Source organism: Doryrhamphus excisus, chromosome 5 (genome assembly GCF_030265055.1).
Source record: "Doryrhamphus excisus isolate RoL2022-K1 chromosome 5, RoL_Dexc_1.0, whole genome shotgun sequence".
In the NCBI taxonomy this organism is placed as follows: Eukaryota; Metazoa; Chordata; class Actinopteri; order Syngnathiformes; family Syngnathidae; genus Doryrhamphus; species Doryrhamphus excisus.
Window position 1 is genome coordinate 24212222 of NC_080470.1, and position 25347 is coordinate 24237568.

General features: G+C 44.9%; 3 protein-coding genes across 11 annotated transcripts in view; 2 read left to right on the forward strand and 1 right to left on the reverse strand.

Moving 5' to 3' along the window:
- LOC131130102 (BTB/POZ domain-containing protein KCTD1-like) overlaps positions 1-25347 on the forward strand; it is a 46574-nt gene that overhangs the window by 18140 nt on the left and 3087 nt on the right. The window contains exons 3-8 of one of the 3 annotated variants that reach the window (XM_058074254.1): positions 5731-5814; positions 17414-17446; positions 18342-18514; positions 18722-18866; positions 19048-19353; positions 20248-20428. In XM_058074254.1, coding sequence (XP_057930237.1) covers positions 5779-5814; positions 17414-17446; positions 18342-18514; positions 18722-18866; positions 19048-19353; positions 20248-20427 — 873 coding nt within the window. In that variant the 5' untranslated portion in view covers positions 5731-5778 and the 3' untranslated portion in view covers position 20428. Of the gene's footprint in view, positions 1-5730; positions 5815-15355; positions 16760-17413; positions 17447-18341; positions 18515-18721; positions 18867-19047; positions 19354-20247; positions 20429-25347 lie in introns of those variants that run through there. The other 2 variants (XM_058074252.1, XM_058074253.1) reach the window with 2 other exon arrangements.
- Positions 5793-15246, forward strand: LOC131130105 (aquaporin-4-like). 4 transcript variants are annotated; one of them, XM_058074263.1, is made up of 6 exons: positions 5793-5814; positions 8324-8774; positions 8842-9006; positions 9084-9164; positions 9237-9583; positions 14494-15246. In XM_058074263.1, coding segments are annotated over exons 1-5 (954 nt in total). In that variant the 5' UTR covers positions 5793-5812; the 3' UTR covers positions 9492-9583; positions 14494-15246. The 4 variants fall into 4 exon arrangements, with proteins under 4 accessions (XP_057930246.1, XP_057930245.1, XP_057930242.1 ...); XM_058074262.1 differs by lacking the exon at positions 5793-5814 and adding an exon at positions 5820-5842; XM_058074261.1 differs by lacking the exon at positions 5793-5814 and adding an exon at positions 7421-7471.
- LOC131130103 (transcription initiation factor TFIID subunit 4-like) lies at positions 20604-25240 on the reverse strand. 4 transcript variants are annotated; one of them, XM_058074257.1, is made up of 17 exons: positions 24775-25239; positions 24554-24630; positions 24058-24444; positions 23826-23944; positions 23651-23743; positions 23507-23590; positions 23202-23324; positions 23032-23121; positions 22814-22945; positions 22609-22741; positions 22457-22541; positions 22229-22389; positions 22028-22158; positions 21376-21501; positions 21254-21310; positions 21069-21176; positions 20605-20970 (listed from the first exon to the last, which is right to left on the reverse strand). In XM_058074257.1, exons 3-17 carry the CDS (start codon positions 24440-24442, stop codon positions 20845-20847), a joined length of 1953 nt encoding a protein of 650 aa, XP_057930240.1. In that variant the 5' UTR covers positions 24443-24444; positions 24554-24630; positions 24775-25239; the 3' UTR covers positions 20605-20844. The 4 variants fall into 4 exon arrangements, with proteins under 4 accessions (XP_057930241.1, XP_057930240.1, XP_057930238.1 ...); XM_058074255.1 differs by having other exon boundaries at positions 24058-24447; positions 24554-24923; positions 25012-25238; XM_058074256.1 differs by having other exon boundaries at positions 24058-24447; positions 24775-25238.

Sequence of the window (25347 nt, forward strand, 5' to 3'; positions counted from 1 at the left end):
TACAAGCTGGAACTGTGCTGCACTTCAGCATTAACAAGAAAAGAATAATTTACACTCTTCAAACTGTACAAAAAAACACCTTGTGAACAGTAGGTGTACATTTGTATACACTGTATGTATATGTAACACATGCCAGCCAATGTGGCTGTGCAAGTATACATTGGTCAACCTCATTCCCTTGGCTTTAAGGGCTGTGCTGAATGCTGGGTCGACAACCTGGGCTTTTGGCTGAACGGTCAGTGCTCTCGAGTATACGTGAGTATACGGTATGCATATTTGTATATACAGTATGATATACATATGTATGTATTAGGGATGATTAGGGGACCCCAAAAATAGGTAATTACCAATAAAATGTGTGCTTAGTTATTGGGTGACCTTAAAACCAAGGTTCATCATTGCATGCAGGAGTGGTTGCCAACCGTTTTGAGGCCAAGATCCTTGGTCTTGGGCATGAACCTGGGAAAGATCATTTTGAAGTGTACAGACAAAAGCAGTAGATTCCAATCACGATCATCCGGGATTGAAATTGGCTGATACAGATACCGATATGGATGGATTAATTGTGTATATTTTTCAATGTACTTATGATGAGCGGTATTGGAGTGGCCAGGAGCGCCGCACAAAGGGCTGAATTCAGAACTATTCCAAGGTACTTTGATTGGCAGGGGACCCCAAAAATAGGTAATTACCAATAAAATGTGTGCTTAATTATTGGGTGACCTTAAAACCAAGGTTCATCATTGCATGCAGGAGTGGTTGCCAACCGTTTTGAGGCCAAGATCCTTGGTCTTGGGCATGAACCTGGGAAAGATCATTTTGAAGTGTACAGACAAAAGCAGTAGATTCCAATCACGATCATCCAGGATTGAAATTGGCTGATACAGATACCGATATGGATGGATTAATTGTGTATATTTTTCAATGTACTTATGATGAGCGGTATTGGAGTGGCCAGGAGCGCCGTACAAAGGGCTGAATTCAGAACTATTCCAAGGTACTTTGATTGGCAGGGGACCCCAAAAATAGGTAATTACCAATAAAATGTGTGCTTAATTATTGGGTGACCTTAAAACCAAGGTTCATCATTGCATGCAGGAGTGGTTGCCAACCGTTTTGAGGCCAAGATCCTTGGTCTTAATTGGGCATGAACCTGGGAAAGATCATTTTGAAGTGTACAGACAAAAGCAGTAGGACTCCAGCTTCGTCGTAAATGTCCTTAAAAAGTTCACAAACCTTCACTACCTGTTACGCTCGTGTTAAAATGTGACTTAAAACATTGCCTGTACACTTAATTCTGAGTTCCCATGAGGAAATGTTTCTACTGAAGACAATAATGCTAACAAAGTTTTGAGTGTGTTGTTGAGGCATTTTGTCCAAATGTGAGCACTCCAATGAATTGCACCGTGCTCCACGATCAATACTGCAGTGAGAAAGTCCTCACATAGATTTATCAGCTAGATCTCCGGACGCTTTGTTTCGCAGTCCACTTGTGCGTGCGGACTCACAGTTAAAGGGTCGATGATATGCTACACGGCGTCTCCCGGGTGGGATATGGCGTTCGCCTTTAACGGCTGTTTGTGTTGCCGATAAAGAGCACGCTGACATTTCTCTGAAGGAAAAGAGCTTTTGTATGAAGGTCTCCAGCCGCCTCCGGCCGCAACCCGCGGGCCTCGCTCATGTCATAAACAGCCCGCTGACGAGGCTGTGAATATTAAAGATATGGCGGTATGTAGCTGATGACGGTCGTCAAGGGAACGGCGGGCGTTGAGCGACGCGCTCACTTGCCAACTCTGCCTTGTCATTTAGTTCTTCATTCACGGACGCGTAGCTGTTGCACCTGAACTCACCCCTACATTTAACTTGCTTCCTTCCTTTTCCTCCCTACAACAAGAAGTCCCCCGACTATTAAACCTGCGTAATCTCTGGGATCAACCACAATCCCACATTCAAAGGTCACATTTAGCATTTATGTGTAAATGTAGCAGACTTAATGGAAAGGTTAATGGACGAGTCAACAGCCATGTGATTAAAAATGCTGTCCAGCTTAATGAAAGTCGTTGGAGGATTTCCTCATTATTCTGTCTGGATTCTGTGGCGACAGCCTCTTAAAACGCACAATAAAGTCTTCATTATCAAAGTATCAAAATGTCAGGCCGCTTCCTGCACTAATTTGCAGTAGGAGCACGATCTTACAGAGCACTCCTTTAAAATACCGCTAAAAGACACGAGCCTCACTAAAGATAAAGATGTGCTCTTTTCAACATCTTTCCCCTCAAGCGTCATTTGTTGCTCATGCTTGTCTGCAGGGCAAAACACTTTTGGGGGGGAATTTTCAGGAAAATTCTCAGTCAAAATCAAGAGCTCAGTGTCAGTGCGCCCCCCTGTGGTGGAAGAGTGTACAGCAGGAATTGACGTGTTAATCTTGTTAGCTGAAAAAGCAAAAAGCAGCCTCCCTGATTGACCTGCCTCCCCTCATGGAGTGTTCGGCTCATTAGCAGCAACCTGACGACGCCCACGTCCTTATTCTGGAAAAAGTCCAAAGTTTCCCATTTGGTTTAACCTGGCATGACTCAGCAAAGTCAAAACAACATTTCAGTCCGAATGGTCCATGGATAGGGCTGCAGCTAACGATTTTGAGTGGGCGTGTCTGGAGGCGGGCGGTGAGTGGAATTAATGAAAACAGACCGTTTTCTCAGGAAGCGCAAAATCCAAAGAAATACAACTGGAATAGGTGCAGATTCTGGAAGCTCTAGAAAGCTTTCTGTGCTGTTATCATGTGTAGCTGCTCTATAGGAGTCCAAAACTCAACACAAAGGGACGGAAAAATGAGCATAATAGGTCCCTTTTAAGAAATTCCACACTATTGAGCGCACCTGAATCTAAGCCGCAACCGTCAACTTTAAAGAGAATTTTTTTTATATTTATTTAAATATTTAGGCTGCAGGTGTCCACATTGTAACATGGGATATCTACACAGTAAGACAATTTTCATAACTTTTCATCATTACATTAATAATAATAACTCAGGCTCCTATTGCGTCATACTCCAGCTAAAACTAAACACTTCTTGTCCACATGTCCGGAAGACGTTGAAACACACACCAGCATAAATCTTATTTATGACCAAAATGGCATATTTTGTCTGATTATATCTAAAATGTTGAATAATATGAGTGTAAAGGTGACTGTAGGGGGCTGCACGGTGGTCGAGTGGTTAGCGCGCAGACCTCACAGCTAGGAGACCTGGGTTCAATTCCACCCTCAGCCGTCTTTGTGTGGAGTTTGCATGTTCTTCCCGTGCATGCGTGGGTTTTACTCCGGTTTCCTCCCACATTCCAAAAACATGCTAGGTTAATTGGCGATCCGAAGACAGCTGGGATAGGCTCCAGCACCCTCTGCGACCCTCGTGAGGAAAAGCGGTAGAAAATGAATGAATGAATGAATGAATGAAAGGTGACTGTAGGATGCTATGGAGGGCTCTAATAATGGCAAACATTGTGTTTAGAAAAAAGGTTTTGCTCCAACTACAAAATTATTAATTTTTTTTAATATTGACTCCTACTTTGCAAAATTCACGTATCTTTAGAATAAATAAATGTCAGTATCTCATGCCGTAAGACAAACACATTCAGTTTTAGCTAAAACAACTAGTTGGTCGTACAGCTTGTTGGTATGCAGGTTGGATCCACTATGACTATCCCTCAGCTTCTTGTAAAAAAATATATTTTCATTTTTATTTTTCGGCTCTTTGCATTGAGTTGTGGACTCCTATAGAGCAGCTACACACAGTAACCAGCACAGAAAGCTTTCGAGTTCTTCCTGAATGTGCACCTCTTCAGCTGTATTTCTTTGGATTTCGTGGTTCCCACAAAAACGGTCTGTTTTAAATAAATTCATTCCACCCCCAGCTCACCTCCAGGCACACCCACTCTGCTGTGGTTGGTCACACTCGCGAGTGCTAAAAGGAACTTCCGGGTTCTGCTGCGAACGGTGTAGGAGTTGATAATAAATGGCGATGTATCTTTTTAAAATGTCGGCTTTTAACATACAGCCATATGTGTTGGATTCCGAATCCGATCCGGAAAGTAGAAACTGAACAGTTCGAAGTCTCCCAAGAAAAGAGGTTACTTCAAGACATCACTGTGAAATGCTGTTGACAGATTAGAAAAGCATTTCTTTTGCTGGTAGGAAATCAGGAACTCCAACCACTTGTGCCCGATGGTGTCTTTCGGAATTGTAAACAAATGCGGCATTCCCTTATAAGCCATTGCTAACAAACAGAGGAGCACAGCTTGGTGGGGGACGGCGGGGCAGAGCTTGAGGGAGGGCAAAGAGCGTATCTGGCTTACAGCCGTGCCCATATCAGGAAGTCCGCTCCTCTGTGACATCACAAAGGGACAGTTTTACCACGCCTTTTGAAACTGAGCATTTTGAGTCATCCCAAACTTCATTATCTGAAACTTTTCACATTTAACATGAGAATACAACATTCTGAGTACATTTATAGGTCACAAAAGTGGAAAAAGCATAAAAAGTCCCCTTCAAGTTTTTTCAACTTTTCATATTTTTGTTTGGGTGTGTGTCCTACATTGAGGTTCACCAGCTTGTCAGCTATTCTTCCACGGACTTGGCTGGTCCGTGTCGCCATTTCCACTCAAGAGTCGTTCATCCGTTTCTCTACAAGCATACCTTTCCTTAGGAAACTCCCATATTTTGCCCTTCTTTTTGTTTGCAAATGTTGACAGGTATACACTACAATTTGACGTGTGTCATAGGCTCAGGTCTACACTACCCCAGAGAGGTTCCTACACTGCTGAAGAAGGAGACCCTGGTCACTAACCTGAAACTTTTCTGACTTCTGGGGAGCATTTTTTACTTTTACATTTGGTGGAAACACAGGAGTTTTTCCAAAATCCCAGGGATTTAGATAAATAGCTGGAGAAAAAGTCCTTGAAATGGAAAACAGGAGACTTTGGTACTTCCAGACATTGCAGAAGGGCACAGATGGCCTCATTGGAAAGCTCACACTTTGTGGGTAGAACTTATTTTCATTCATCTCCAACCTTCTGCTCAAAAGTTATTTTGAACAGAACAAGAACATAGAAAACCCAGGAAGTCTTATAGTTCAGGTACTTCCCAATGTGAGTGGTATTTCTGGAAAGCTGACCCCTAGAAAAAGAGGGGCGGGGTAACTTTTGGTTTCACACATCTTTGACTTTCACTTTTGCTACAGGTCGCTGAATATGGTAGCCCAATAACCAAGTAGGAATCCAGACGCTATAGATTGAACAGCAGTTGGTCATCTAGGTTGCATCTGTGTCACGGTGCAGAAGTTCCCACCGGAAACAATCCTGGCACAACAGCTCCCGTGGCAAAAGTTCCACCTGATCATAGGAAGGTTCTTTTACATAGCATCATCATAAACAACTATCATGGACAGGACTAAACGCGGGTACATTTTAAGCTTGTTGAATTAAATAAAACCAAAAATGTTTGCTCAGGTTTTGGGTAGACTTTTTCAACATTCCGTGGATGCCCAAAATCCACACTTACTGTACTTCCTGACATCATACAGACAGACGGGCCTGGTACCATTGCAAAGTTAAGAACGCTAAATTGTGGCTTACAACTATTTCTATGATTTCCTATGGCAGACATGTAGTTAGTCTTGATAGTTGTTTTTGTATTATTGACTCATTCGTTGTGTGACCTTGTCCTTTCTTCTAGATTGTTCTCAGCGAATTGGCTACACAGGAGCAGGGGCCATATTCTGCCATGAAGATGCAGCAGACAGCGAGGGAGAGCTTAAATGTGAGACAACAGATGTTTTCATGCGCAGGTCAGAATGCATCACGGCATCACAGCTAAACTGTGTCTACCCACTAATGAGGGTAACGCACACACACACATCAAAACGAGTGTGAAGTAATGGCAGACATCCCCGTGGAGCACAGGTGGAAATGATCCAGCGTGGAAATGTCACAGTCAATGTCTGCATCTGATTGATTAGAGGAGGAAATAATTAGCTCTGCTGTGCTGAAAGAAATTATTTTTAAAAATAAAAAGCCACTTTAATTACCTTAGCTCTCTTTGGAAGCAATTCGCACACACAATTAGAAGAGCTGCACTGCCCCCTGCTGAACACCTTTGGTACAACACTAGCAGCAAGTGGCGTCATTGTGAAACTGCTACCATCTGTTAACTTCTTAAACATGACATTGACAGTTGACTTCCACGTTGTTCTCATTCCAATGCTAATTGTCCCTACAGGATATTGTGTAAATTAGGGGTCTCAAACTCAATTTACTTGGGGGCCACTGGAGCTAGGGTCTGGGTGAGACTGGGCCGCATCAGATTTTCAAAAAAAAAAAACCCCAAAAAAACGCATTTATTAAAAACAGAAAATGAATAAACTTTGCTTTGGTTCTGATTTTCTACAAGAAAGGCTCTGATAAAACATTTCACTGTTCTCAAATATCTTACTTCTTATTTTTCTACACAAAATAAGATGAAAAATAAATAAACAAATCAAGAATAAAGAAAATCAATCAATCAGTAATAAATAAATATAATAATAATAATAATAATAAAACTGCAAATAATAAAAACTTAAGAAACCACATATAGTTGGTGGGTAGACAAATGATTTTTTTCAGATTAAAATGAACAAAGCATTATTAGAGCCCTGTAGACATGACAAAACACGACTATAGTCACATTTATACTCATTTTATTTCAAACATATTGCGCAACTGCAGGGTCTTAAGACACATGCTAACTCGCAAACTAGAGAGCTAGCGACCTAAACGGTAGCCTTCAAGTTATTTCCTTTCAACTTAAATAGCCAAAAACTTACCACTTCCACACGGATAGGGAGGATAACTATTAACAGTTATTTAACCTTTAACATGAACATTAATCAAACGTAACAATTTTTTCTGGGTACATGATACCATACAGCATCCATATCAAACTTGCGCGGGCCGCACTGACATTAAACTTTCATATCAAGGCAGGGGCCTCAAACTAGTGTCCTGCGGGCCACATTTGGCCCGCGGGCCGCGTGTTTGAGACCCCTGGTGTAAATAGAAATAATATGTTCCTAGGTCAAACTGAAAACCCTGTGGCCTTGTATAGGTCTAATGGAATTAATAAAGCCTTATAATATAATAATGAATATCGTTGCTCAGATTGCATATTGTCAGTTCCATTTCCTGTTCTATGGTTATTGTCACAGTTTTCCTGCGACCTCACTGGTACCGACACTCACTGAGCTGAGATGTCACCCATGGTGGGGTTTTTGAGGTCTAGATCTATCCAGACCATTTTGTCTGGCTATGGATGTTCCACTGTAGTCCTAGTTAAGTTCTCCCACCCCACCCCCACCCCGCCTCCCACTATAAAAGAACAGGGTGGTCTCAGGCTGTGGAGTCATGAGTGAGAGTGGCGGGGGTGTGGAGCACATCAGGTGAGTCCATGCATAACAGCAATCTATTTACTTTATACTTTGTAACTTTATGTAATTGTCCATAGGCGTTGTTTCTGACTTGATGTCACTTTTTCCATTTCTCTTTTTGTAAAGACGTCCCATGACGGACAGTAGTCGAGTCATGGTTTAGTTGGTTCAATTTACTTATACAGCTAGAATCCATGTTTGGATGTAATTGATATTTAAATCAATCTGGACACATGTCAGTTATTTTAAAATAATATTTAAAATATTTTTGACATAAATTCATATTTGTTCTTTCTAATTTAATGTATTAATTGTAATGTGTTGTATACATATGTATGTATATGTATTTTATGAGTTTGATTATAATTATATTCAGTTACATTTTTTTATTATTTTGTATTATTACATTTATTAAACTTTTTTTGCAAATACTGTATGTACTATGTTTATGTAAACGAGATTATTAGAGGTTTGATCATGGTAAGGAATAAATCCAAAATAATTAATGGAAATAATTCTAATGACATGTTTTACTGTACATAAATAAATAAATACAAAATAGCAACAGTATACCCAAATAAAGTCTCCCACGACCCCCAGCACCCCTTTATGTCCTGCATGTTTGCATGATTGAAAGTGAAAGAAAGCAATTAGTGTGATTAGTGAAGATGTTGTGATGTCTTCATTGTGTTTGTGCTCCCACTAACGACATGAGGTTCTGATTCTGGTGGGGAACCAAGACAAAGAGCCCACTATGTTCTACACTAAACATTGTGTAGCTCTGTGTGTGTGTGTGTGTGTGTGTGTGTGTAGCCGAGAAAACAGCCGACAGAACATTTTCCCAACTTGGTGTTCCCGCTCCAGGAGGTGTTGCTTCCCCTGCCACATGCCACACCGTCCCCGCCGGCTGCCATCTTGCTTCGCCGGTGCCATGACCGCCTTTAAGGGCATCTGGACTCAGGAGTTCTGGCGCTGCGTTGGCGCAGAATTCTTGGCCATGCTCTTCTTTGTCTTGATGGGCCTGGGCTCCACCATCAATTGGGGGGCCGCTGAAGGGGACCCCCAGGTCCCTGACTTGGCACACATCTCGCTGTGCTTCGGCTTGACCATCAGCACCTTGGTTCAGTGCTTCGGTCACATCAGCGGTGCTCACATCAACCCGGCGGTCACGGCCGCCATGGTGGTGACCCGCAAGCTGAGCGTGGCCAAGGCCGTGTTCTACGTGCTGGCCCAGTGCCTGGGCTCCATAGTGGGGGCCGCCGTCCTGCATGGGATCACGCCAGCCTCAGTGAGGGGTAGCATGGGCATCACGGCGGTAAGGGGAAGACATTTTTAATGACCCGTGTCAGGAAGCTTTCCCTGTCATGCTGCTTTCTTCACAGGTGAACAAGAACCTGTCAGTGGGGAACGCTCTGGTGGTCGAGATCTTAATCAGCTTCCAGCTGATCTTCACCATCTTCGCCACGTGCGACCACAAACGCAGTGACCTCAAGGGCTCATCGGCATTGGCCATCGGGCTGTCGGTGTGTGTCGGCCACCTGTTTGCTGTAAGGTCACCTTACCTCTGTCGTCATCCTAGCTTGCGTGTCTAGAGTGAAGGAAGTTGTGTTTATTCCATCCTTAGCTTCCGTACACTGGTGCTAGCATGAATCCTGCTCGCTCCCTTGGCCCGGCTGTGATCACATGGTCCTGGGAGAACCACTGGGTAACTCATTTGTCCTAAAGAAGTCTTTGTTGTATGTAGCATTTATCATAGGGACTATTCACGTTCATCTAGGTGTACTGGGTGGGCCCGGCCCTGGGAGGGAGTGTAGCTGCTGCCCTGTACGAGTACCTGTTCTGTCCAGACCTGGAAGCCAAGAAACAATACTCTGACAGCTTCATCAAGACACCCTTCATGGGCTCCAAGCAGCGTCAGGACTCGGTCACGGCTCAGGAGCCGCTCTTTGGCGCCATGGAAGCTGAGCGGGCCGAGAGGAAGGAGCGGGGCAGGGAGCGGGAGGTCTCCGGGGAGGTTCTGTCATCTGTATGACTAGACAGGAAGCGGGTCCAGGTCTGCATTGCTGAGACAACACTGGGTCTGAAGGAGACGGACCTGCTGTAGACAATATCAAGCATTGAAAGGTACTTTGGTTTAAAGACTTGTAGATTCAAATATGATGGGTATATTCACTGTGTTGGATGAAGCCGATTGTTTGAGGGAGGCGTTTATTAGTACATTAGCTTGTGTAAGGTGTACAGCTTCAATCCTCTAATTCAGGGGTGCTCATTAAGTCGATCGCGATCTACCGGTCGATCGTGGAGGTGGTACTGGTCGATCGCTGGTCGATCGCGGCGTGACATTAAAAAAATATCATCCTAGCATCAATGCCGTCACTTGATTGATATACAGGGCAGCCATTCAGATGACAACTGAATGTTGCCCTTCGGGCGACCAATCAAATCAAACAACGTCTCTAAGTGCAGCAGAACTTACGATGTCAGCCTATCATCCATCCCCGTTACTTGATTGACATACAGGACAGCCAATCAGATGACAACTGAATTTTGACCTTTAGGTCACCGCTCATGCGTAAACAGCGATGCAAAGTGCTAAGCTAGTCGGCGAATTGCGAGATTTTAAGCCCTCGCTAAAGTTTATGGTCACTAAAATGAGTGAAGGAGTTGGACCAAGTAAAAAGGCAAAAACTGGACCAAGTAAAAAGGCAAAAAACATATCACTTCCATACGGATATGGAATATTATACGGATATTATGATACGGATATTATCCATGACTGATAAACATTTGGAAGTGTGCTTGAGGCTGGCTATCAGCAGCTACTGTCCGGACTATGCATCCCTGGCTGGTTCAATTCAGTGCAAGTCATCAAAGTAAACTCAGGTAATTACAAAAAATGTTAATAGTTAATTATGTGTGTTTTGCAATATTGGCTCATTTGGTTATGTAAGGTACATCAACATACATTGTACGTACAAATAATCCTCAATACATTTGAAAATAAATAGATGTTTTGCATTTTTGTAGTGGGTAGATCATTTTGACTCGGTCATTTTAAAAGTAGCTCGCATGCTGAAAAAGTGTGAGCACCCCTGCTCTAATTGGACTGAAGAAACCAGTATAGAAAGATCTCTCTCAGGGTTTTATCAGTTGGCACAAATGGTCATAAATTATGACACATTTTTAATTAATCATATTATTTAACTCAATGTTTTGCCTAGAATTACTAAAAAATAATTCATTAATGGGTGTTAGCATGGGTGGTTAGCATGTTGGCCACACAATCGGAAGTTCTAGACAATGTGTGGAGTTTGCATGTGCGTGGGTTTTCTCCGGATACTCCGGTTTCCTCCCACATTCCAAAAACATGCTTTATTGGCGACTCCAAATTGTCCATATAGGTATGAATGTGAGTGTGAATGGTTGTTTGTCTATATGTGCCCTGTGATTGGCTGGCGACCAGTGCAGGGTGTACCCCGCCTCTCACCTCTGGGATAGGCTCCAGCATACCCGCCACCCTAGTGAGGATAAGCGGCATAGAAGATGGATGGATGTATTGCATATGTTTATGAACGTGTACAATGTTTTGTCACATGTAATGCTTCATTACAACCAGCAGGTGTCACTATCGGCCTGACTGTAACATCAGCGTAGGACACTAACACATTGACAATTTGTTGACCCAGTGCCAGGGTCAAACTGGCCATCATTAAATGTACAGGCCATGTTTTAAGTCGCATTTTAACATTCTTAAGTGTCAAAAAGAAGTTAGGCCTTTTGGGGTTTAACATCGGCTTCATTGTAGAGCAGAGGTAGGGAACCTATGGCTCGGGAGCCAGGTAGGGCTCTTTTGATGACTGTATCTGGCTCTCAAGCATTTCTTACCACAATAAAAATGTATTTTTGCTAGCATTTTAAAGTAAACCATGACAGAAATGACTGTTAAAAATAATATTAAAAATCAACAACTTTCTTATACATTTTAATCCGTCCATTTATTTTATACTGCAATACGGCCGACCATATCTATCTTTCCTGATGATATTTTCCAGGTCAAACACCAAAACGCGATTATTACTGGGTAATGCGGTAGTCTACCTCGGTCATTGAGATGTCAACATGTAAATATAAACTTTCCTCCTTTAGTCAAATAGTCACCTAGCTAAAGCTGCAGAACCAAGCCTTCTGACGAAGATGGCCAAAAGAAAGAAATATATTTCTTTCTTTTGGCCATCTTTCTAAACTTGAAACCCTCTTGCTAGGTGCTAGCATGGTAGCCGTTAGCATGTTAGCATTTAAGCTACTTTACTCATGTCTTCAGGCAAATACACATATGGCATGGTGTAGGGAGGTTATAGGACAACCTTGGCACTCTCTAAACTTGAGGCTCTCTTGCTAGGTGCTAGCATAATGATTGTTAGCATGTTAGCATTAAAGCTAATTTACTCATGTCTAAAGGCAAATACACACATGGCATGATGTAGGGAGGTTATAGGACAACCTTGGCACTTTCTAAACTTGAGGCTTTCTTGCTAGGTGCTAGCATGATAACTGTTAGCATGTTAGCATTTAAGCCAATTTACTCACGTTTAAAGGCAAATACACACATGGCATGATGTAGGGAGGTTATAGGACAACCTTGGCACTTTCTAAACTTGAGGCTCTCTTGCTAGGTGCTAGCATAATGATTGTTAGCATGTTAGCATTTAAGCCAATTTACTTAAGTTTAAAGGCAATGTATACATGTACGGAGTACGGTGCAAAACCATGCAGCAGCAGAAGTTGTATTAATGGCAACAAGTATTTGATTTATTATTAGACACTGCGCTGCTCACGAAAGTATGCTGGCCACACCCCATTGGCGTGGGGTAGTGTGCCTGGTCTACATAATTAGAGCCCATTATATCTAAAACTGTTGGTCTTACATAAAAATGCACACATTTTATTGCATTCAATGTTTAAAAAAATGTATATGGCTCTCACAGATACACATTTTAAAAATATCTGGCCTTCATGGCTCTCGTAGCCAAAAAGGTTCCCGACCCCTGTTGTAGAGGAATCCAGTTTGTCTTCTTCTGTTTTTTCACTGCTCACATTTTGCACAAATAGTTCACGTTCCTGCACCTCATCTTACACTTTTTATACTGCTCCAACCTCCTCCGCTCCAACACTCCTGCACTGCATACGACTCAGCACACACATTATCCTCACTTGAACATGCACGCACACGCACACATCTTCGCACATTTAATCTGTTCAGGTTGCCTGCTAGCTAAAGTGTGTTCTTTGTGTAAATGCTTTGCTGATTAGTCAAGGAGCAAATTACCTGCATGTCCCTTCCTCCCCCCTCAAAAACCCTCAATGTGCACATCTCCTTTTTGAAGGCGAGCCATGTTATTTCTCCCGACCCCCTGCGGCGACGCTGGCATGCAAGCGTTGATAAAATGGAAAAAAAGGCACACGTGCGCTCAGGACCGTTCTTATCAGTGTGTGAACAAAGTGCATACAAATCAGACTTGTGGTGTATATCAGAAGCTTGGCTAATTGCTACGTGAGCAGCGTCTGTGAAGCAAGATGGCTGACAATGAAATGCTTCTCGTCACGAGATGAAACTGGAGGCACAGCTGCTTCTGTTTGGCCTCCAAAACTTGTTAGTGGCTGCAACACTCACTGTGGCTGTCTCCATTTGTGTACTGCCATACTCACACTAAGTATTTTGAGTACATAATTCCAATGCAAAGTATACAGCAAAATGCTGTGGGCTCTTAGTTCACTCAACATGCCTCCAACAGTGAGTGCGCAGTACTGAATTTTATGTTGCGATCCAAATGTTGGCGATAACGAGTGGTTGCAAATCACCATGAGGGTGAGAAGTAGTGGCATAAGGTGAAGTAGTGTAAGGTGAGGAGCACTGTCATCCAAGAGAAACCGCATTGAGAGGAACCAGATGAGGTGCTTTGTGTATCTGGTCCAGATGCTTCCCGGATGCCTCCCTGGGAAGGTGTTTAGGGCACATCCGAGTGGTAGGAGGCCTCGGGGAAGACCCAGGACTGCCCTGGGAATGTCTTGGGATTCGCTGGGAGGAGCTAGGCGAAGTAGATGCGGAGAAGGAAGTCTGGGCTTCTCTTCTTAGGCTGCCCCACGACCTGACCTCAGATAAGCAGAAGAAGATGGGCAGAAGGATGGATGGATGGACAGGGAAGAAGTAGTGGGTAAATATTGCATCATCATCATCAGGGGAGAGAGTTCCATAGCTTGGGGTCAACCACAGAAAAGGCTCGGTCTCCCCTGGTCTTAAGTCTCGTCTTGGGCGCCACAAGTTGGAGCTGGCCCTCGGACCTCAGTGACCGCGCTGGAGTGTAAATTTGGATGAGGTCCGAGATGTATTTGGGGGCTAGCCCATTCAACGCCTTAAAAACAAACAAAATCGATCATAAAGCGAACAGGCAACCAATGCAGGGAGGCCCGAATTTGGGTGATGTGCTCCCCCTTTTTGGTTCCTGTTAAAAGCCGTGCCGCAGTAAGCGGGAGAGAGACTTTTGGCTAATTCCAGAGTAAAGTGCGTTACAGTAGTCCAGATGTGATGAAATAAAAGCGTGCATTTTCAAGTGTCAAAGTTTTAAAAAAAGATTTAATTTTAGATAAAAGCCGAAGATGATAAAAACAATATTTTATAACTGCATTAATTTGTTTATTGAGTTTTAAGTGCATTACGTATGCACAGGAGGATTGGCCAAAATCACCACCATAAGTGGCGCCCGCATTTCCTGCTTGACCTATGCTGTAGTAGGAAATACTGTATGTAAACAAAGTCGATGATGCCATCGTGATTTGGACAGTGTTACATCTACAGCTTCTTTCTCATCTATGTATAGTCACAACCTGTATGGAAGAACTGTGGAACATGTACGGTCCGGTCGTATTCCTGTTTACGTGCTGGAATAATCCATTACTACCTGGAGGAGCAATGACACACAAGCGGACTCAAGTCTGAACTCAACAGGGTGATGCTTTGGTTTGTTTGGGCATTTCAGGATCTTTGGAATTTGAACAAAACACCTCAAAAGAAGAATGGTGCCGTCCTTTCAGAAGTGGACCTTGGAAGGATCCCTGAGGTCTACCCCGATAACATAATTCCAAACAGAGCATGAGAAGCATTATTTAGCATGGCGGCTAATGTCACGGCTGAGTGAGATGAAGGAGAAACATTCTGTATGTGGTCGCCTCTAGCGTTGGGAGTAATGGCCTCAAAAACAACGGCGCCATTATTGTAACAGTAACTGGTAATGTGAATATCTAAAAAGTTAAAACACACTCATCTCTATAAGTGATCCGGATGTCACTTCAATTACCGTTGTTCTCCACAACAACACCTGAGACTAAACAGCTAGCCAAGAAAAGCTGTGGTTGCTGACTCTAAAACACAGGCTCCTCCCTCAATCCTAATCCTAATCCCTAATCTCAATACTTTTACATATTTGAAGGGGTTTTTTTTGTAAAATAAAACAACTAATGCAAAAAATTTCCCATGTAACTAATTGCAGTAATTCTGTTGCTAATTAATCATTTTCTGGGGTAAGTAACTAAAATAACTAAATAGTTTCCTTACCATAGAATCTACTCTGACAGGTGAAATTTACATGTGAATAATCTCTTTTCTGTTTACATTCTGTTTACATTTTTGTGTAGATGTAATTAGTTGGTGTATGTGATAGCGGGTAACATTAAAGTGAATGGAAAATGATGTATATGTAAGAATGCTAAGATGTCATGTTTCTTTTAGGTAACACAATGAGGCACTTTAATCAGCTAAATTTAATTGATTAAAGTTAAATAAACATGTTATGCTTCATGAAAGAGTTAACGTTGTTCTTTTAGTCCACAGTGCAGCCGTGCATATTCCTAATAGCTTAAAATAAGAGCGTGCGCGGTTGAAGGTCACTAAAACACAAAAGGGGCTTTTTTGGCGCTGCGGTCCAATATAGCGCATGCGCAGTGCGAGAGGACTGCTTCTATGCAGACTGCAATATGGCGAGAATGTCTGACAGCGGAGACACGGAGCACACCAGCTGGGGGGACGATGAGGACATCCAGGAGGTACAGATCACCGGGGAGGAGGAGGAGGACCTGGACTGGGTTTCAGGCAGTACAGTGGAAGTCCTCAGCAGGAGTGTGGACGAGGGGGAGTGCAGCAGCCCCCCCGCAGTGACAGACTCTCACCTGGCCACTCATTTCCCGCGCTCTGAGCGGAACAAGCTGAGTGAGAACACCCGCCTGGCGACCCGCTACGCTGTCCGGATTTTCAGGGAATACCTGAGCGAGAAGGCTCAGAGTCCGGACTTTGAAAGTCTATCCAAGGAGGACCTGTGCGCGCTGCTGCGCTCCTTCTACGCGGAAGCACGCTCCAAAAGTGGCCAGCTGTACAGCAAGTCCTCCCTCATTAGCATCCGCAGCTCTCTAAACCGATACCTCAACGACCCGCCCTACTGCCGAACCCTGGACCTCACCAAGGACCCGGAGCTGCGCAACGCCAACTTGACCCTGGCGGCGGTCATCCGGCGTCTGGAGGAGCAGGGGGCGGGGCCGGTAGTCCAGAAGCAAGCCATTACTCGCTCGGACCTGCGCAGACTGTACGAGTCGTCAATGTTCGACGTGGACACGCCGTTTGGACTCCTGAACAAGGTCTGGTTCGAGACCTGCATGTACTTCTGCACCAGGGGCAGAGAGAACCAGAGGGAGCTGCAGGAGGACTCCTTCGGTCTGGCCGCGGACGAGCACGGCCGGAAGTTCGTCTACTTCAAAGCCCTGGGACCCTACCACAAGTCCCGTCACCCCAGGAGAAAACCCGAGGCGGATGGCGTCACCCTGCCGCGAATGTACGAGACGTGTACGGATCTCTGCCCGTACGCCAGCTTCGTCCGGTACCTCTCCAAACGGAACCCCCTGTGTCGGGCCTTCTTCCAGAGGCCCCGGGATCATTGCTGCACCTCGGAGGTCACGTGGTTCGAGAACAAGGCCATCGGCAAGAACCTGCTGGGTACGCGCATGCAGATGCTGTCTCGTGCGGCCAAGCTGTCCAAGACCTACACCAATCACTGCATAGGAGCCGTGGCCATAGCAACGCTCGACGGCGTCGTGGGCGCTGCGACCGCAGCGAGCTGCGTTGCCACAGAGACGCGACAGGGTCACGTGGAGCCCAGTAGACTCCTTCCCTCTCCTCACCCGAAAAGACGCGCACCGTCTCCTCTGGAGGGTAGTCAGAGACATGCGCAGCACACTGTCCTCTCCACAGTCAAACAGGTAGTCACACCATTGGCCCTCTGTATATTATTCATTTCATATATCATTTGATATAACACCGAATGCTTTGTCGCTTTCAACACAAAGCTAGGATAGTAGCTTAGCTTAGCATGTTTTGATTGGATTGGTTTTAGCATCTTCACATGTTTTTCTATTGTTTGCATTGGAACACCAAGAAAGGCAGAGAAAAAAGCCAAATGTGATAATTCCACATAGAACTCCAAAAAGTCTTGAGTGTCAAAAACACCTTAAAGGGGACCGATTATGCTTTTTCCATTTATCTGACCTATAAATGTTTTTAGAATATTGTATTTGTTAAGCAAAGTTTCAGATAATTATGTTTGTGTATTTGGAAGTGAGCCCGGAAAGAACTTTGGGATAGAATGCTCGGTTTCTTAGAGTTTTTCCTAACAACAAGCTTTGTGGCGTCAATGCCATCCGGACTTCCTTATATGGGCGTGCCCAGATACGCTGTAGGCCTGCCATTTCCCCTATAGCCCCGCTTCTCTAGGTTCCTAGGAAATGTTTATTTGGGTCTAATGAGCATCAGGCAGAAGTGGTTGGAGTTGCTGATTCCCGAGGGACTGTTTTGTGAACATGGAAACAGTGATGTCCGTCATCCAAAAGCTTTACTCTGGTCTCATCTGTCCACAGGACATTCCTCCAGAAGGATTTGGGCTTCTCCAGGTAAGTGTTGACAAACTCCAACCTGTTTTTTTTATGTCTGTATCAGCAATGGGGTCTTCTTGGGTCTCCTGTCATGGTGTCCCTTTTCATTCAAATGCTAATGTTTCTCTGCTTTTGGGGATGTTCTGATGCAAAGTAAAGAAATAAAGACACAGATACTGAAGCATTTGTAATTGCCCCAATCTCTAATTGCCCCACAGGGGTGCCAATGTTTTTGACCATGACCATTTTGACTTAATGATGTGTCCACGGTGTGTGAATTTGTCAAGTACATTCACTTCGGTTGCCATGGGTAACCTTGCCTTGCTAATGAACTTACCCAGCATGCACTACAGTGACAGCCTCAAGGTGAATGACGCCTGCTTGGTTATGTTTGTTCTCAGTAAAAAAAAAAAAAAAGTCATTTGCTTCTAATGAAACACATGACTAATATGACATATGACCATAAAGCTCTTGGATGGGAAAAATAAGAAAAAAAACAAAGAGGCTTAAGATGGCGGTAACAAATATTGTTAAAGAATGTAAATGGATGAGAAAGAGAAGAGGTGCATCATGGAAAGAACCCGTCAGTGGAGGCCAATGGTGAGCCTGAGGCGGCCATTACTTGTGTTTTAGCGAGTCTGGAGTCTCAGGCCAAGCGACAGCGGATGCTTCTGGATTGCAGATGGACGAGGGAGGGAGGCGGGGTACATTTTAGGATGACTCATTTAATGCATTTAGAAACCTCAGTAATGTCGCCTTCAGGTCGCACGTTGCTGGATGTTATGTCAGCTGGATCTAGTCTTCCACGGTCTGCGTGTTATTGTCTGTTTCAACACCGCCTGTTTTACCACAGCCCGTGCCTGTCACCGAGATGACCGCCTAGTGGTCACCTCCTTCTCCTTTTGTGTCCTAGGATGGCGGAGGTGACGGCAGTGAGACGCCGGCTCCCTATGTGCCCCCGCTGTGTTCGACCGGCATCCCCGCCGCCGCCCAGCTCACCAAAACCAACGCACCCGTCCACATTGACGTCGGAGGTCACATGTACACCAGCAGCCTGGCCACACTCACCAGGTACTCCGAGTCACGGTGAGTGACACTCAGCAGAACTTGTGGGTGATGTTGGTATGCTGGTAACCAAAAGGGGGCAGCATTTCATCACGAAAGTTAGCTTGTAAGACTTCATTGACTTGACTCTTTAGGAAACATGTCTAGTGGACTATTTGCTTCAGTAGTCCCTGTATGTGACGCGCTAGCAGTGTGTTTGTCTTCGTCTCGTGTGACACGTGGCGGCAGGATCGGACGCCTGTTCGACGGAAGCGAGCCCATCGTGTTAGACAGTCTGAAGCAGCACTACTTCATCGATCGGGACGGCGCAATGTTCCGGTACATCCTCAACTTCCTGCGTACCTCCAAGCTTCTCCTGCCGGATGACTTCAAAGTGAGTGTTTGTGGCCCTCAATAACTTTTTGACCACAGCTTCATCTGCTGGATGAAGCCCCACTTGACCCCAATGCAAGTAGATGGTAAAAATAGAATCTTTGATCCGTCCACTTGGGGCTATCATACAGGAAATACAATATCCACAGTGTTCTCCAAGTTGCTGCTCTTTGATCTTTTAGGAGTACGAGCTGCTCTACGAGGAGGCCTCCTTTTTCCAGCTGGTTCCCTTGCAGGCAGAACTACGGCACTGGCGAGCAGAGCGGGAACGAGAGAGCGCTTTGCAGCCGTGGGAGTGTGTCACGGTTCAGGTAGCCCAAGACCTGGCCGAGAGGATCAGCGTAAGTGGCCTCCACTCCACCATCGAGGAGGTCTTCCCGGAGGTCACTAAGAACGGGTGCGAGTCCCAATACGGCAGACGGGAGCGTGACTCCAAGCACGTTATCCGCTTTCCGCTCAGTGACTACTGCCACATCAACTCTGTCCAGGTATGGAACATCACTCACACAGAGTCCTATACAGAAAAACAGCCCTAGCATACATTTCCCACCTTTCAGACGTGTGTACAATGAAGGCCAAAGTATATGGTTATTGTTGCAGTAATAGGGCTTTTTGGGCTTTTTTAAGCAATGAACAGCACCACTCCCCTTTTTAAAGCTACCAGTCTGTTATTTTCACTCAATCAGCCTTTGTCCTTGCCAGAAAACGACTTACATACATGCTGTCAGTTGGTCCTTTTGTGACAGGGCTCAAATGCAGTGGAAATTGATGTTTTTTTTTTTTTGTTGAGGGGGGCATTAACTTCATTTTCATGACAAACAGGGACTTCCCATTCATCTTGTCACTCTTCATTAGATTCTGGAGTATGTGCCAATTGCCATCATAAAAACTGAGGCAGCTGACTTTGTAAAAAAAAAAAAAAAAAAGATTTCCGCCATTTTAGAAATTTTTGTCCATGACTGTGTATGTTTAAAATCTTGTACAGTCAAACCTCACACAAATTTGGCTTTGGTTTTGGTAACAAACGAGTCAATTTGCCCTCATTGTCATGCAAAATCAAGTGTCCAAACAAAGTATCCTAAGTGTTGGTAACTAACCGTGCATTTCTTATAGAGTGTGAATGATAAATAACCTGCCACGGGGGCAAAGAAAGTTGCGAGTGTCATTAATGTGTTAAAGTTGAGAAACATTATTAAATTCCATCTCAGTAGGATGTATGGGAAGTCTGCATCACTAAGTTCCACCCTTTCCTCATTTATCACTATTTCTTCCATTAAGGTGAGTCCACCTCTGTGTTTGTGTAACATGTTGTAACATGTTGTAACATGTTGTAATTTATGCTGCGTGTTGTGTGTGGCTTACTTGTACACATGTGGCGGCAGGTGTTGGAGCGACTACAGCAAAGAGGCTTCTGCATCATGTGCGGCTCGTGTGGCGGCGGCGTGGACTCCCCCTCTCACTTCAGTGAGTACGTGCTCCAGAGGGCGGGGCTAGGTGGCCGGCACCCACTCTTGCGAGTCAAACACGAAGAGCTGGAGCCAACTCCGCCTGACAGGAAGTGAGGTGATATATGAAATCATATACGACATGGACATGTAAATATTGTACATCTTATTGTTTATAGTATATGACGACTGGGATTTTGTATCACGCTGTCATGTGACCTTCAACACAAAATGTTTGTCCTCTTAAAAAAAAAAAAAAAAAACACGGAAAGATGACAAAAAAATGCTTGTGGACATTTTTTTAATGTGACGGATGAACAAACATATTTAACACTTGCAACTCTTTTACAACTTAGTAAGTTAAGTAAGGAGAACTTAAAAATAACAAATCCCCCCCCCCAAAAAAAGAAGAGCTGTAATCACAGCAGCAGCTGCATAAATAACAAAATATATGAAAGAACAAAAATGAGTCAATATAAACACAACAAATTATTATTCATATTGGACCAATCAGTGGAAGGAGCCGGCAAGTTATCACAGCATTGCTTTGTAAAGAATGAGGGAGCGACGCAGGAAGCTGTCCTGCTCCATGCACGCCAGCAAGTCACGCAACATGACCCGAGTCACGCGCTGAAAGCCCTGTCTGGGCGGCAGGGACACCTGATACACAGAGAAATAAATATACACAAAAAAACCATACACAAGTAGGTACGCAGCAACTAAAGTAGCAGGCTTTCAGAGGTCATCCAAAATTTTACCTGTCTTTCCATCTGAGTGAGCGGTCTCTTCTTACGTGGCCCGATGGCGGCCAGAGCGGTGATGTTTGCCTCGCGCTGCTGCAGCTGAGCTTCTTCTATTTGTTGCAACTAAACACAGAACGCGGGCATACACATTTGTGCAACTTGAATAGTGTTGATGTAAGCAACACATCGTGAAGAGTCACCTCTTTGGCTCGCTGCTTGAGCTGCTGGTGCAAGGGGTCCTCAGTGTGGGAGCGACTCTGTGTGAGAAATTTTGATGTGAGACCGACGCTCAAAAAGCTGGTCCACTTTGTGTCCGACTTACCCTGGCCAAGCGCAGCAGCCTCTCCTTCTCCTCCTCGTCTTTCCGCTTCTTCTTCAAACTCTCCACCTCCTCCAGGAAGCGCAGCTGAGAGCGCACGTCGCTCACTTTGGCGTGCCACAAGTCCTCCTGCAATCCACAGAACGGTTATGTCGCTCTGTAAACCCGAATGGTTCAGGACATCGTCCTAGGACCAGTTATTTAATCACACAAATGAACTCAAACATTGTGCAGGCTGCGATACATCGCCACATGCATGCGTGTCCTCATACGGTATATGTATGCCATATGCATATGTTCCTCGTCTCTTGCCTCCTGATTTTAGCACCTTAGTGTGTTTGTTCCAAGAGGGGGTTGAACCCTATTGTCAGTCATACAGGCTGTCTTGGGTGGAGGCAGAGTCGGTACAGAGGGTGTAACGTAATAGAAATTAGTATATTTCCATTTTGTCCTTTTTGTTTTCGTTGTACTTTTCTCAAAATTATCACCTGGTCTTGGTTCTCGTATCATCTGGTCTCATGAAGTGAACATTTAGTGACACCCTGAATAATAACGCATTCTTTTATGTTTGAATAATTACAACAATTAGAGCTAGTAGAGATCCGAAGGTGAATGAGGGCACAATGAAGACGGCTGTGGACATATTGGCCAGTACCTTGACTGCTGATTTGCGGAGTTCTGCCATCACAGTGAGCTTCTCCAGGATCCCACGGAGACACTCCTGGGTGGCATGAGAGACGAGAGACACCACCTCTGGGCCCACTTCAGTCACCCCGAGCTCCCGTCCTGAAGCAGAACCCACAGGAGGATAAGAAGTGCTGGTATCAAAACGAGTCAAAAACCAAACGATTTGTACCCGTGTGGAGGATTCTGCTGAGGACAGGGGTAGGAGACAGGAAGAGCTGGTCCTGACAGGACTGGACCACAGAACCCACCGCACTGGTCAGGTTCTGAGCATTCTCCTCGCTCAGGTTGACTCCTGCCATGGACGCCACATCGTTAATATCGTCATCATCTCTGCGGGAACACAGACAGATAAGAGCAGGAGTGTGATGGATTTAGGTGTCCAATGTAATCTTCTTACTTGTAAGATGCTGAAGTGTCCCTGAATACAAGTCTAGGGGTGCTGGGCGGATCTCGAACAAAAGGCTGCTTCAGCGGGAAAGCTCCTACAAAAAGATTTATGACACTTTGCTTCAACAATGTCCTGCTACTATCCAGGATGTTTGATTGCACCTGTGATGTGTTTTCCCGTTTGGACCAGGGTGACTTTGGCTGTGGAAGCGGGCCTGATGTTCTTGGGGATGACTGCTCTGGACTGGGCCAACATGGTGAGCTCAGGTCTCAGACTCGTTACTCCACTAGACAGCTAGAACGTCAGCCAAGTGATGTTACATTGTTGTTTTTACAATGATGGAGATCTTTAGAACACACAGTCCACCTGTTGGGCTGGTCTTGGACTTGGGACTGTGTCCACACTGGGCTTCTTCACAGCAGGGGTGCAGGAAGATGAGGCCTGCTGGATGAATAACTGGGGGTCTGAGGTGAGGCGACGGACAGCTGGAAGACTTTTCTGACACAAGGGAAAAGACGACTGTGATGTTTAGTTCAGTGTGGCGGAGGCAGCAAAAGGAAGAAACGGTGTCATGTGACCCCAACCTTGAGAAAAGGCACCAAGCACGGCTGTGGCGTGGACTTCAGCTCCTGATAGAGTGCCTCTGTGAACTCCTCCGCTTCCAGCTTGCCTTCCTGCGGGGGAGACGGCGTGGGCACGTGACCCGATGAGCAGACACATCTAACATGAATGGCGAGGAGCGAGAAAACCACACCAGCAGACTCCTGACCAGGCCTCGCACGTTGTTGGCCATGTTGGCAGAGTTGGAGTTGCTGGACGCTAGCTTCATCAGGGTCACCAGGAAGTTCTTGCACTTCTTCACGCTCTCTAAGGTCTCCTGATGGATGGACGGTCACACAAACAATTAGTGCGGGCCAATTTTGTGAATTTGTTGTGATGTCACTCAGTACAGAACAGACCTCCTCCAAGGCCAAACCATAAACAAAAGTGGGGGCAACAAGTTCAAATTTCATATGCTTCTACTGACCGGTGTTGCAATGTCAACAGGACAAGACTCACTTGGCTAAATGTAGGTGGGGGCTCTTTCTTGGTTTCCATGGCGACTGGCTGAACCATGGGTGTTTTGGGAGTCATGCCAATCACCTGAAGGTACAGTACAAGTCAAACTGGTGCCCCGTCACAACCGGATGGTGGTACCTTCACCTTCACCGCTGCTGCTGGCTGGAAAGTAGGAGGAGCCGTCATCCGGATCACCGTCACCTTCTCTTTGCTTTGGCTTGCAGCTGCTGTCGACGCCTGGAGATGAAATAATATCTTTAATATGGATGGTGGCTGTCACCTGAACAGTGGAGCACCCCAGCAGACCTCACACACACACCTGGGGGATCAGTTTTCCTGCTGCCTCGTTCCTGCTTTTCACTCCCTGCTGAGCCTGGGCCAAAGCCTGCTGAGACATCAGCATCAGCTGACCACTCTCACTGCGGATCAGCATCATACCTGTCAATCAACACATACTTTCATTTTATGAATAATCTACCTGATATGGACAAAAGTATGAGGAAACACCAAGCTCCTCCGAGCGGGCCTTTATAGACTACCATAAGGCTCACCTGGCGGGATTTGGATGTTGGTCGGGAGCGGAGTCTGAGCCGGTCGAGACGTCACAGCCACCGGTGGCCCTGCTGACCTTGGCACAGTTATAACCACTGTCCTTCCTTGAGTGGAGCTGGCTTGGCTCAAAGCTGCTTTGGTTAGATGGTTTGTGCCGATCCCACCTGGCTTGGACACAGTGGTCACCACCATGACGGCGGGGGAGGGTGTCTGAGGGGGCTGAACTGATGAGGTGTTGGCTTGGAGAACAGGGCCAGTGGAGACCACATCCACCTTGGAAACACCTGAAGAAGGTATGGGGCCACACTTGGCTGGAATTGCTAATGTCTTCACTTGAATGTCTTCTCTTATAGTCCCAGTTGTCTCTTTATTTGTGGACATCATTACTTCTGAGTGGAAAGCGGACACAATTGAATTATAAACTTTACCGGCAAAATCTAACATAAACTCATCTAAAGTGAGATTATGAGTGTCAAAATAAATGTAAAAACGTACCTTCCTGTCGGCATTAATGTTGATTTTGTTTGACCCAAGACGAACAATAAACGAAGCTTCAGCTACTTCAAAGGGAGCTAGCTCCAAAGAGATGCTATATTTAGAATATTGGCAGGTGTGATTTAGCTCTTTTAGATAAATCCGCAACTGGGTTATCAACATAAAATGCAGAAAAATGTCTTCACTCACTCCATATACACGGCATCCACTCAAATACAAACCTTATTTGACGCGCTTAATTGAAAACATCGCCAACTGTGCAAAGTTAGCCAACTCGCAATTAGCGGTTGAGTCAAAACACTTTGAATGAAACTGCCAACGTCACGAATGGGATTTCATGTTGATAGATGAATGGGACTATGAGAAGTGCCTAAGACGACATGGAATTGAAATGATGTAATGAGAAATAAGAAGTCAATTGGTTTCGAGTCTGGATTCGACGCGCCTGCCAAATCAACCTTGTGAGTTTCGAGAGAAGAGCCCTGGAGCATGTGTGTAAATTCCGTAGTCCTCCAGGAAAGTGGACGCACCTTGCATCCTGAACGCAACACTGGTGGTGCGTTCAGTTGCACACTAAAACCAGAGAGTCAATTAACAGAGAAGGATTCCCGTTGATTTCATAGAAATGTTCGATGTTTGTGTGTATTTTTCAATAATTCCCTTCCCTTACAGCTGCTACAGAAGTTAACTCTACCGCCACCCTACGGAGGCAAATATGTACTGCATAAAAACTCAACGTCAGCATTTCATTACTTGCTGTCTTTTATGTTAAACATTAAAAATAAAAATAGTTT